Source organism: Malus sylvestris, chromosome 14 (assembly GCF_916048215.2).
Source record: "Malus sylvestris chromosome 14, drMalSylv7.2, whole genome shotgun sequence".
Classification (NCBI taxonomy): domain Eukaryota; kingdom Viridiplantae; phylum Streptophyta; class Magnoliopsida; order Rosales; family Rosaceae; genus Malus; species Malus sylvestris.
Window position 1 is genome coordinate 30,229,142 of NC_062273.1, and position 11,741 is coordinate 30,240,882.

At 36.1% G+C, this 11,741-nt stretch overlaps 1 protein-coding gene and 1 long non-coding RNA gene across 5 annotated transcripts; both read right to left on the bottom strand.

Moving 5' to 3' along the window:
• Positions 1-3,006: 3,006 nt before the first annotated feature.
• LOC126600252 (nascent polypeptide-associated complex subunit beta-like) lies at positions 3,007-5,729 on the bottom strand. The gene is made up of 6 exons (XM_050266835.1): positions 5,555-5,729; positions 4,395-4,462; positions 3,877-4,025; positions 3,724-3,780; positions 3,438-3,476; positions 3,007-3,356 (listed from the first exon to the last, which is right to left on the bottom strand). Exons 2-6 carry the CDS (start codon positions 4,460-4,462, stop codon positions 3,178-3,180), a joined length of 492 nt encoding a protein of 163 aa, XP_050122792.1. The 5' UTR covers positions 5,555-5,729; the 3' UTR covers positions 3,007-3,177.
• Positions 5,730-7,088: 1,359 nt separating this feature from the next.
• LOC126600968 (uncharacterized) lies at positions 7,089-11,464 on the bottom strand. Of its 4 annotated transcripts, none has more exons than XR_007615649.1 (4): positions 11,021-11,464; positions 9,275-10,809; positions 8,510-8,543; positions 7,089-7,556 (listed from the first exon to the last, which is right to left on the bottom strand). It is a non-coding gene; the product is annotated as an uncharacterized LOC126600968 (long non-coding RNA). The 4 variants fall into 4 exon arrangements; XR_007615647.1 differs by having other exon boundaries at positions 9,275-10,909; XR_007615648.1 differs by having other exon boundaries at positions 9,275-10,573; positions 10,716-11,464.
• Between the last annotated feature and the right edge of the window lie 277 nt (positions 11,465-11,741).

Sequence of the window (11,741 nt, forward strand, 5' to 3'; positions counted from 1 at the left end):
TGCGCGGTTCTTCGAACTGGTTGGGGTTGCTTAATTTTCTATAAATCATTTGTTTTAAAACATTGGGGATTAACTGTCCGCATACCATATACGACATTAATTCACCATACAAACATCATAACTGATGTTGTTAGTTCTCCTTCGCCGTCATCTAAAACAAATAGGCTAAATTGGATTAATGGTCCTCGTACTAATAGAGTAATCTCAGGATAGCTCCCGTGGTAAAAAAATTCTGATTTAAATACTCGTGGTGAAATCCATTAGGATTCAAGTCCAAAATTAACATTTATGTACTTAACATTCCCACACCTCTCCCCTTGGCTTTTTTCGGGATAGCTTATCACCCACTTGGGTTCTACCTCTGCCCGCCTGCTTCTCTGCATCCCATCTCTCTCTCTCTCTCATTTTTTTCTCCAGACTTCCGGCCTGCCTCCTCCTCTCTCTCTATTCAGTTTCCCCTTGTTGTTTTTATTATAGATAAAACGATAGTGTTCATCAAAGGTAGAGGCCAAAACAGCCCCATACCTGGCGGTACAAAACAATCAAACCCCAAACAAAGATTACGTGCAATCCTCAACAAGGAGGTCCAAGATGAAATAAGGGGGATTTAACAGTCACAGAAACAAATCTCAGAAACAAACCATTGATTTATGCTCCTTTTTTCATGTTTCTTGGCTTTTATTTTGCTTGATATATAGGTGTGCGATTCTCAACGAATTTGTCGAACCATCGATTGGTTTTTGTTGGCTGGTTGGTTCTTGGGATTAGATTTCAGTTCTTCCATCTGGGAAAAAGACGGGGTGGGTTAACAGAAAAGTTGACGAAATGAGTTTTTTTTAGTGCTGCATATATATAAAAAGGGGTGTGATATTCTCTCACAATTTTTTGGTTTTCGACCGTTGGATCGGATGAATTGAAGAAATTAACGGACAAAAATTAACAAGGGGTGTATGAGAAGTAAAAAGGGTATGTGGATAGCACACTCCTATAAAAAAAAACTAAATCTAGTTTCTCTTATGGGCAAAAGAGCTTTGAATGGAATCGAAGCATGAAGCAAAAAATTCAGTCTTGGATGAATGAGTTTTTTTTTTGTTCTTTTTGGTTATAAAGGCTGAATGAGTTAACGGAGAATTGACGGAAATGTTGATTTGAGTTTGAATCCTAATGGAGTTTACCACGAAGGTTTAAATCCGAATTTTTTCATTATGAAACTATCATCCGATTATCCTGTCATCACGGGAACTATTAATCCAATATAGCCTAACAAATATTTTCTTTGTGATACATGTAGTCGTGGAAATTAAGACACTGGAGTACCCACGGCACTCCAGAATATGTTGTTTAACAGTGTTGCAAAAAGAAATTGAGACACTGGAGTACCCACGACATTGGCAGGCAAGCAGGCACAACACGCAGTGGACTTGGGCGACAATACAAGTTTCTCGCTTTCCGGTGGGCCTGTAACATTACCTGAGTTCAGTAGACAACCAATTTGGATCTGATTTTGCGGTGATTTTTCGCAACCTTTGCCGTGTGAGGACACAGAAACAAGGGTTTGTCTTGATAAGTTTTGACAGGGAGATAGTGGGAACCATTGGGGCGGTTTTCACGGTGGACGATGGAGATGATACGTGTACTCGCATAGAGAATAAAATGAAAGATTTGAGAAAGATACCGACACATGCGCTTACAGATACTCTAGGTTGGAAAAAAAATATCAAAAATTCCAAATCGAACCGAAAAAATTCTAAAACCAAATCGAAAAAATCTCAAATCAAAAATTCCAAAAATTTCGGTACCCAATCTTGAACCGATCCCACAATTTTATTCTCGATCTTTCTCAAACATGTGTGAGTGCATCGGTGGTGGGGATGAAGCCCTCACTCTCTCATTTTATCCTGAACCGATCTCGAATATTTGGGATTGTAACAGTCATCAAATTTGGTTGAGATTTAATCTCAATTGTTGAATCCAAATAAAACCCTCACTCTCTTTCGACCTCACCTCACCCTGCTCTCTCATCCTTCGCCCATTTCTCTCGTCTATTTGCCGTCTTCAAATCCGGCCACATCACACAAGTGACTCACCTCTCTTTCTTGACTGACCTCTCTCTCTCTCTCTCTCTCTCTCTCGACTTCTCATCCCTTGCTGAAAAACACGTTGCAGGAATGGCAGCAACTCAGCTAATAACATTGTCGATCTCGACCAAGATTTTGGCTTCGTTTGAAGGGCTCAAACCTTCAAACCTTAAGTTCCCTCAGTCTCATACTCTTTATGTCTCTCCTTCTCGAATTCGAAGCTCAGCAGCCACCCACCATCTCACAATCTCACTCCGAAGAACTCTCTCCACTCTGGCCACCACCACATCTCACAACTTTACCCCCGTTATCGATTCTCTCCAATCTCTGTGTGTGTGGGGTATTGAATTAAGGTTAGGGTTTCAAATTGGGGGCTCGGGTCAGGAGGAGGATGCAGGTGCGTTTGACTATCTCTTCACTCTGTCTCTCTCGACCATCAATGTTCCCCGATTCACTGTCACTTTGTCCTTGATTTCAATTTGAGTTTTTAATGCATGTTCGGATGATTTCAATTTCAATCTAGATGATTTTGATTTTAATGCGGGTTCAATTTTGGGAATCTCAAAATTTCAGTTCAGGATCGGTCGTCGGATTCCCATCCCCAAAATTTTCGATTCAGGATTTGACATGCCATTTTCAGTTCAATATCCCATACCAAACCAGCCCTACACTCAAACTGCCAACTGATAGACGACTCCCAACTGTTGAGGTGTGCTATTTGCCTTCTAAAGTCGGAGAGCGTAATGATGAAAGCATTGCTAGATGCAGATTCATCAATTGTTCGATGCAAAACCGCCAAAGGTGCTTTTGGTTACTGATGAAGGCTTTTGCATATCATGATCATCCTCGCAGACTCTGTTGCATGTTTCGTTATTTTAACAAGGATCATCCAATTTCAACACAATTAAGCACAATAATTGACCAAAAATTAAGAAATAGTAAAACTAAATTTTAACCAAAAGATAAGAGTGACTTACTACCCAATGTATCATAAGGAGAATCCATCAAACATGGTCAGACATGACAAGGTAAAAACAAAATCAAAAACTTCCCCGGCGTCAAAAGTATATAAAATGACACAAAATCCCCTTAAAATTCCCTAAGAAGCTTGATTCTCCTCCTTGTTCTTCTCCTCTGCAGCGGCTTCAAATGTTTCCCCAGCCACAAGCTCGGGAACCTCATCATCATCGTCCTCTTGTGCAGCGGCTCCACCAGCACTAGGTGCTTGCTTCTGGAACTGCTCAGCCAACTTCTTCAAATTGTCCAAGTTATCTGGCCCTGAAAATAATCAAAGGTGTGAAAAAGAATTTGACAACTCTCTGTCAAGAACAAAATAAAAAGGTTTACAAGCACACTTACCCAAGTGGCTGATAATACTGGGAAGAATATCTTGCAACTCTACAATAAAGATTATATGTCAAGTTACATGAAAATATGTCTAAAATCTAAAAAAAGACAATCAAAGGTATAAACAACAACAGAATTGGCCATCAAAAGCCAAATGCATCGTGATGTCAGGGCACAGCCACACAAATGAAAATATGTTTGATATTTTAAAACTCAAGCAGTGTGTTGTTTTGCCAGATGGTCTGATATTCTAAACAAATTTCAAACTCAAAAAAACTCAAAAGAAATAGTAGCATACTCTTTGTTTGAGGAGAGCCACTAACAACCCAAGTGTTGGCAGCAATTGAAGCTTGAACTGAAACGTACAAGGAAAATCATCAACTATTAGGGGGAAAAAACTTGAAACAAACTGATAATATACAGGACCAGAGTTTTTTAGGGCTGGCTTCACCTTTGGGGTTTATGAACTGGATAACTACGTCATCCTTAAATATGTTAACTTCCTCGATAGCAGGTATAGCATTCACCCCTATTCTCTTAAGGGTGCTCTGAAGCCTTTTGTCATCTGTGGTGGTTGTCTTGTGAACAGCCTTCTTCTTCCTGAAGTTAAGAGAATAAATTAATAAGCAAAATCACATACAGACAACAGGAAGATAATGCAACAGAAGTGAGATAACTACAAAACCACTGATGACTATGTTTTATACTGAAACTATTGCCAAACAGGCAGTAATTTTTATTATAAAGTGATTGCACAAAGAAGTCGATCAAACGCCAAATGAAGATCCTCTTAAGAAAAGCAAAACATAGTAAAAACAATTTACTCAACATACCATCAGGGTAACCACATCACATAAATCATCAATCACAAGAATATCCAACACATAATCATTAAAGCTAGCACTTGAAGATTCGGACTCTGAATTAGATTGGTGGACAAGAGGACTTTCAAAGTGAGAGTTAACTCACCTTCTCACGCTGCCCTTCCCACCAGTGCGAACCGCACCAGCCATCTTCATAAGCTTCTCCCTATTCATCTGCATAAAGTAAGTGTATAATGAGATGAAGTCATGAGTTTTAATTGAGACATGCACAAAAAGTTTCAAGAGACAAAACATTGCATCTTTAATTACATTATTGTTAATCTAAGTTTTAAGCAGTAAAACCTCCAGCTCACAAAGCCTTTTGTTTTACAAGTGTCAAATAATGAACAATTCATTTCCACTTTCGGTTATCTTGTTTCTTCAATCTCATATTGTATTAAGAAAGATAAGCATGAATTATAGAAACTTCAATAAAAACACTCCATGAGGTGACAACATGCAACCAAAGAAAAGACGCATCAATTATACAACTTGGCACACTGAATAATTGAGTTCAAAACATCTTCCAAATCCTATAAACATTAAAAAAAATCTTCAAAGTTCAGTTTATCTTCTTTAAAAGATGGGAGAACAAGTTAACCATGTTAGGAGACATATAATGAAATGGGAATAAGCAAGCGGTTTAAAGGCATAAGGCCACAATGACAAGTAAGCAAGAGAATATATGTGTGTGTGTATATATATATATATATATATATAGACCTATACGACTGAATACAAACAAGTCTACCAAATTTGACAAAGTAATACTGGTGACACTGTCGAAGTAAAACCCCGTTCACGTTCACAATTCATAATTGGGCACTATCACAACCATTCGCCCGAAGACGCTTCTACTTATACAGTGACACCCATGACGACATAACAATAAGTGCACAGCTGTGGCAGATGCATTCGGAATCCCATCGAGTAAACATTTCAAACGTACTCTTTGGCTGTCCACACGATCAAAACTAGAAATCCAAAACTACAAAATTTGCACCAGAAATGATTGATTTAGCTTTACCCACCAACGAACAAGCTTCAACGACGCAAACAGCAACAAATTACAAACAAAAACAAACACAATACAATGGGTGCACTGCTCAATAAACCATCCTCAATCACTTGATTAACCAGCAAACAAGCACAAGAGAAATAAAACAAACGACCTATTCCAGTAAACAAAACAGAAACAGGAACAGATTCCATCAATAAAATAAAAGGATTGACGACAAGAGAGAGAGCGAGTGAGAAAGTCTTCACCTTGGCGTTGGGGGATTTGGGGGTTTTGGCCTCCCTAGGGTTTGTGCGTTCGGGATAAGAAGATAAAAAGATCACGAATCCAGAGCCTTCACCTCAGACGGCGCTATGGTTAGGTTTTCTCTCTCGCTATAAAAACCCTCTCTCGCCTCTCCTCAACATCCGACGGTCACCAACCCACCTCTCTTGCCACGTGGTGCGTTCCTGATAGGGTTTGATTATCACCTCGTTTTCTGATGGGATGTACACTCCAGCCCGCGTCGGCTAAAGGAAAAAGAAAAAGAAAATAAACCCAAAGGTTTATATACATTCTTTTCCAAATGGTGGACAAATTTAAATTTAGACTTATTTTAGATTTTGGTTTAATTTTTTCTTAAAAGTACAGTTTCCATTGAGATGCAAATAAGGTATACAAGTGGATTTGAGTCTATGTATTCTTTCAACTAATCTCCATCATTGTTATTCTAAATTTCTTAATTTTTATAGAAACCAGACCAATAATAATTTTTTTTTAATGACATTTAAGATTTCTAAATAATTTGAACTTGATGCCATATGTCTCGCTTACAAGTTGAACTTGACCTCGTATGTCTCGCCTTATTACAAAATTTATTCATATCACCTTTAAAAAGTTTTTTTTCTAGCTAATTACTCAATTGCCATTAATTAGTGGTATTCTTCTTCACACGTAAGTAAAAGAGTCTTATATTTGAGTTTCATGGCTAATAACTTTGATACCAATTTATCTCATTACTCTTAAGCGCCAACATATCGTTGTATTCCTAAAAATATTTGCTTAAATTACATTATAATTTTTTTTAAAAGATGCATAAACAACTATCATAAGAATATTTGCTTAATTTACATTATAATTTTTTTATATATAGATACATAAACAACTATATATTAAGCACATACATTTACTATACCATATGAAAGACACGCATAAAATTTGTCTTTTCTTTTTTTATACAAATGATAGAATATTTACAAAAATACTTTATAATTAGTTACCGATCCACCCACCCAAGTCACAAGAATCACAAACTTAATATCAAACTCAATACAAATATTGTCATCACACGTGTGAACAAATACCTATCTATACAAATATACAGTCAATAAGTAAGTACATTATAAATTGTATTTTGTTTCTTGAATTAATACTTATTCTAGTGGAATAGTGTATTAATAATGTTCGTGAGTTTTCTTAACAATGTGTAACGTGTCTTCTTAGTCATGTTTATATTAAAAGAGGTCATGAGTTTAAAACCGATGAAATCATGGGCTCTGGATAATCAATGATTTGTGATCACCTCCTTTGAATTTGATATTAAGGCTCAAAAGCACATTCATTTTTCTTCACCATTCATAATCTAAAGGTGAATGACCATGCCTGCCCATCTCATGTGAATGAATTAAGTTGTCGAATAAGTTCATATTTTTTTGCAAGTTGTCGAATAAATTCATAATTTTTTTGTCAACAAATAAATAAATAAATAAATATATATATATATTGCATTGCAGGGCCGCTGTATCAATTCAATTGGTTGATCGGGAATTAGATCCTCTCCAAATTTCCTCATTGAGGATCCCCGGAATCAATTAATAACAACGGTTCATCAAAAATCGTACGATCACAATTTTATTCTTTTATATATCTAAAGGAATTAGATCATCTTTGGATTCCCTCATTGGGATCCCGAAGATCAATTAATAACAACCGTTCATCAAAATACCGCACGGTCATAAAAAAAGAAATTTAAAATTTTCACACAAAATGAGATTACTTTACTTTTTTTAAAATATAAAAAACATTCAATTATGACTGCACGATCTTTGATGAACGGTTGGTATTAATTGATTATCCGGATCCTCGGTGAGGAGATCCGAAGAGGATCTAATTCCGGTTGATCGAATCTTGTCACAGTGTCACTTGTACACTTGTATCCTCTTCTCCTCAAACTTTGACACAACTGATTTTGAATCAGCCACCTTCTTGATTCTGCACGTCATTATCATCAGACAAAAAAATATCAATTTGACAGACAACTGATTTGCTTCCAACTTCTAAAATGAAAAAACAGTATGAAAGAAAATCGTCGTGACAAGCTTTTGAATAAGATGATGAAAAACAAATATCCATAATACAAAAATAAAAATTATATTCACACATCGCAAATTACGTCTTCCACACTCTTTTAATTTTTTTTAATATTTTCTATCAAGTGTTAGTCAGGTGTAGAATATCAAAAAATATTAAAAAAATTAAAAAGTGTGGAAAAAGTAATTTGGAATGTGAATATAGTCTCTTCACAACAAATAAACTTGTAATCTACAAAGGATAATCAGGAACTTCTTGATATAATTTTTCCCTCATAAAACTGAACAAGACATACCAAATTTGAACAAGATATATGACCACACCTGAACAAGAGATCCTAGAAATGCTTTATTATTAAGGGTTAAACCTGAGATTTCCCCTACATAACCTTCAATCGAATAATACACTGTAGTAAAAACAAATTCAACGTTCCTAACCAATTTGAGATTCTCTTAACATTGCGTGGGTGCTCCTGCCCAACATTAACATTAAAAAGAACAACCTATCATGTGCTCATCCCTTGTGTTATAAGGTTTTGCGCACACCATGGGCCAGAAAGATCATTCCCCACCGCAGGGGGAATAGTGGGCAACGCATAAGAACCTTCCTTTGGGGGACACGAGAAGGATATTTCTCACGGTATTTTTTACAAAAATTTTGATATTCTTACGAGAAACTGATGTCACTGGAAAAGGCCTAACAACATTGATCTTATCAAATCTTCTAATCACATACCAGACATCTCTTCATGTGTAAGGATGTTACTGACAAATTAACGAAATAAAAATGAAGATTACTTGTGCACAATATCTCCACTAGAATACAACTCCATATGGAACAAATTTGGAACATACCTTTTAAGAAGATCAATATGTTCTTTGACTTCTCCTGAAAAGAGAAAAAAAAAAAAGGTCAAGTCATGAAACACCTAGTTTAGATAATGCAACAAAAAAAAAAGTAAGAGTTTAACTCATTGACACACACTTCTTTTAACAATATCCAAGCTACTCATAAGTCATAAATATCTTGTGCACAATTTGTGATTAGGGACCAGTTTAAAGACTTGAATATCCCGTGAACTATAGTAACCCCATCATCTATGCAAGCAGAGATTTGATGGCACAGTGATGCACTGTTTTGATTCCTCTTGGAATCCTTATCAGCGTAACCAATTATCTGCTTGACCTATAGGCTCCACGTTAGTGGGAGACAGAATTAAGTTCAAATAATGTAACAGGTAAAAAGTACAAAAAAAGGGATTGCACATTTAAGTTCTCATAAACAATATCTACTTGGACAAAAGTAACATCATTATATTTCCTGGTGTCATATCATGCAGAATTGATGGATAGTATTAACTTTCTTAAGATAAATGAATACACACACACCAGAGGAAAAATACCAGAGTTTTGATGCAGTAAATCTAGTTGATCTCATCATGAACCTTGAAATAAACACTTCACTTGACAAAATTTAAAATTGCCCCAAGTCAATCAATTCAACACCCTTTAGAAAAGAAAGTTATGACTATGCAAGTTTAAGAAAACAGTAAAGAACTAAATTTAAAGTATGCCAATGCCAATTTACTAGAATAATTGAAAAGTTCTAAAATAACATACCTTTTGTGGTTCCAGAGAAAAAGTAACATTTTCATCCTCAAAAGGTGTTTCTGTAGTCTTAGGGATGTTTTGGTTTACAACTTTGTAGTAGTCTGACTAATCTGTCATACAATCCAATGCAATCTTATCACCTTCCGAGTGCGAGAAGTTTAGAATTCTTTTTGCAGGCGTATAACATGATGTTGATTGGCTGTTTATTGTCTCATGCTCGGCGTCACAACTGGGCATTGGTCTCCTTGGTGTCAATAGTGCAGGTAGTTGTACCTGAAACTGTCAGCAGATGAGGTGAGCTTTACATGAGGGCTTTCAGATACACTTGAAGCAATAGAGCATTGTGGGTGGTTCAGCTGTACTGTGTGGTTGATAATATGAAACTCAAAACATGATTCCTTCTACTTCCCATTTTTAGATATCTAGCTCCGATTTACTCTTAAAATTGGAAGATTGAATAGTAAATACTTTATTCTGCCCATTTTTGTTGTTCCTAACACCATCAGATGGTGTGGGGGATGGAGATGCTAAGAGTTGGGTCTTTTCTGTTTGAGCAACAACAACACGCTGTCTTTGGCTAAAAGGCTCTACCAAAATGGCATCTAGAACATCACAAGCCTTGATCTCAAAAATAAAAATGCACGAGTTCATTTCTTTTATCTTTTAACACCCAAATATTACATAGAATATTACCTATCCGATTAATCAAATACAGGATGCAAAGAGGTATGCCCAAGTGGAGGAAACATAATCAATTTGTTGAAATAAACTTAATCTTTTCTTTGTACATTTATACAAAATGGGCAGTCATCTGAAAATTACTCAATCAAACTTTCTGGCATGCAACTGTTTCATCTTTTAGGTGTCACCAAATAACTAATCCCGATCCTACAAAGCAGAATCACTAAGTTGAAGCCAGCTCAATCTGATCGCTAACATTTCATATACCACGAGACTATCATATGTCACTCAAATGAAGCTAAATTAACATTTTTAGGCATTATTCATGTCCTATACAGTTGAGATCCACATCTTCTGTTTTATATAGTCAAGTTTCATTTGCTAAAACATACCTATTAGAACCAATCAAGGAGCTTGCAGCAGTCTTTCATATTGAAGAAGGAAAAGTGGGGAAAATATTCTGAGAAAGAGTAGGCGTACCTCAGGATGCAGGGCAAAGAAATGAATAAGCCTAAAATTAAAAACTTGGCGCAGAGCCATAAAGTCAGATACTTGAGAGTGAGTTTCTACAACATCAACTAGCAAGGTGATATTCATATCTGGATTGGTGCATAGAGTTTTCTAGTCCTGCACCAAAATACTATCTATCTTTATGGTTTCCGGAAGTACAAATTTCAGTTAAGTAAGATGCATGTGCAAGAACTTTCTGAAAAAAGGAAAGGAAAGGAAAAGAAGAACACTTGGTTATAAGTGGAAAAGCAACACCCACCACCGCTAGGCGCCAACCAGCATATGAAAGAAATGCACTATCAAACAGGAATATTGTGAAGGGTTAGGCATTATCTTTGTGCCATGACTTTCACCTGAGCAAAAACATTTTGAACAGTAGGCGACCTTTTACGCAGAAGAAGCAATCTCAAGGAACAGTTCATATGAGCAAACAATTCCGCTATAATCCTATATCTACACATTTACAAAAACATATAGACTAATTTTAAACAGAATTGTTTTTATAAAGGAAAGGTAATGAGAAAGTAGTATAAGGTGTGGAGAAATAAGGGATGGTTTACTTACCTGAGCGGAAGCTGGGGTTGGCAATCAGCCTCCTGGATTGGGATTGGGATATTGGGATTGGAACTGGGATTAGGATTTGTAGAAGTGGGAGTGACAAGGCTTGATCATATTTTCCGATGTCCGACTTGTAATCTTACTTTCATCACCGGCTGTTAGGGTTTTTGCTGATTTCTTCAAATCTACGGCGGCCATTAACTCTTGATTCTTTAACACCAACACCCAATAACAAATAAATAGAAACTAGAGAGCAGGCAATTTACAAACAACTTATCAAATCAACTATTTACTAAATAAATAGCTCCTGCTGCTCTAAAATTCAAAGTAATAAGTAAATAGAAAAATCCAAGTATCGAATCAAACTCACAAAAGAAAAATGGACTTTCTTTTCCGATTAGGGTTTCTCTCTCTCTCCCTCTCCCTCTCTCTATTTACTAAATATATAGCTCTTGCTGCTCTAAAATTTGGGTTTTTTTTTTTAGTTAAAATGGTTTCTGAGATTTTCATTACACATAATTTAGTTTTTTAGATTTAAAATCAATAGTAGTGGTCATTGGGATTATTCATCATCCATTATTTTGGTCATTCCATTAAAAAACTCTGTTAAGTGGTCCCTAAGCTTTTTAACGGAATGATCAAAATGATGGATAGTAGACAATTTCAGAGACTAAAGTTATATATTATGCAAATCTAGGGACCAAAATTATGTGTTATGCAAATCTCA

What these genes read in the sequence shown, in the direction of transcription:
- LOC126600252 (XM_050266835.1), bottom strand. Translation starts at nt 4,462, where the DNA reads ATGAATAGGGAGAAGCTTATGAAGATGGCTGGTGCGGTTCGCACTGGT. An exon ending in GGGAAGGGCAGCGTGAGAAG is followed by an intron (nt 4,026 to 4,394) that starts GTGAGTTAACTC and finishes TCTTAACTTCAG; the next exon opens with GAAGAAGAAGGCTGTTCACA. An exon ending in CCAGTTCATAAACCCCAAAG is followed by an intron (nt 3,781 to 3,876) that starts GTGAAGCCAGCC and finishes TGTACGTTTCAG; the next exon opens with TTCAAGCTTCAATTGCTGCC.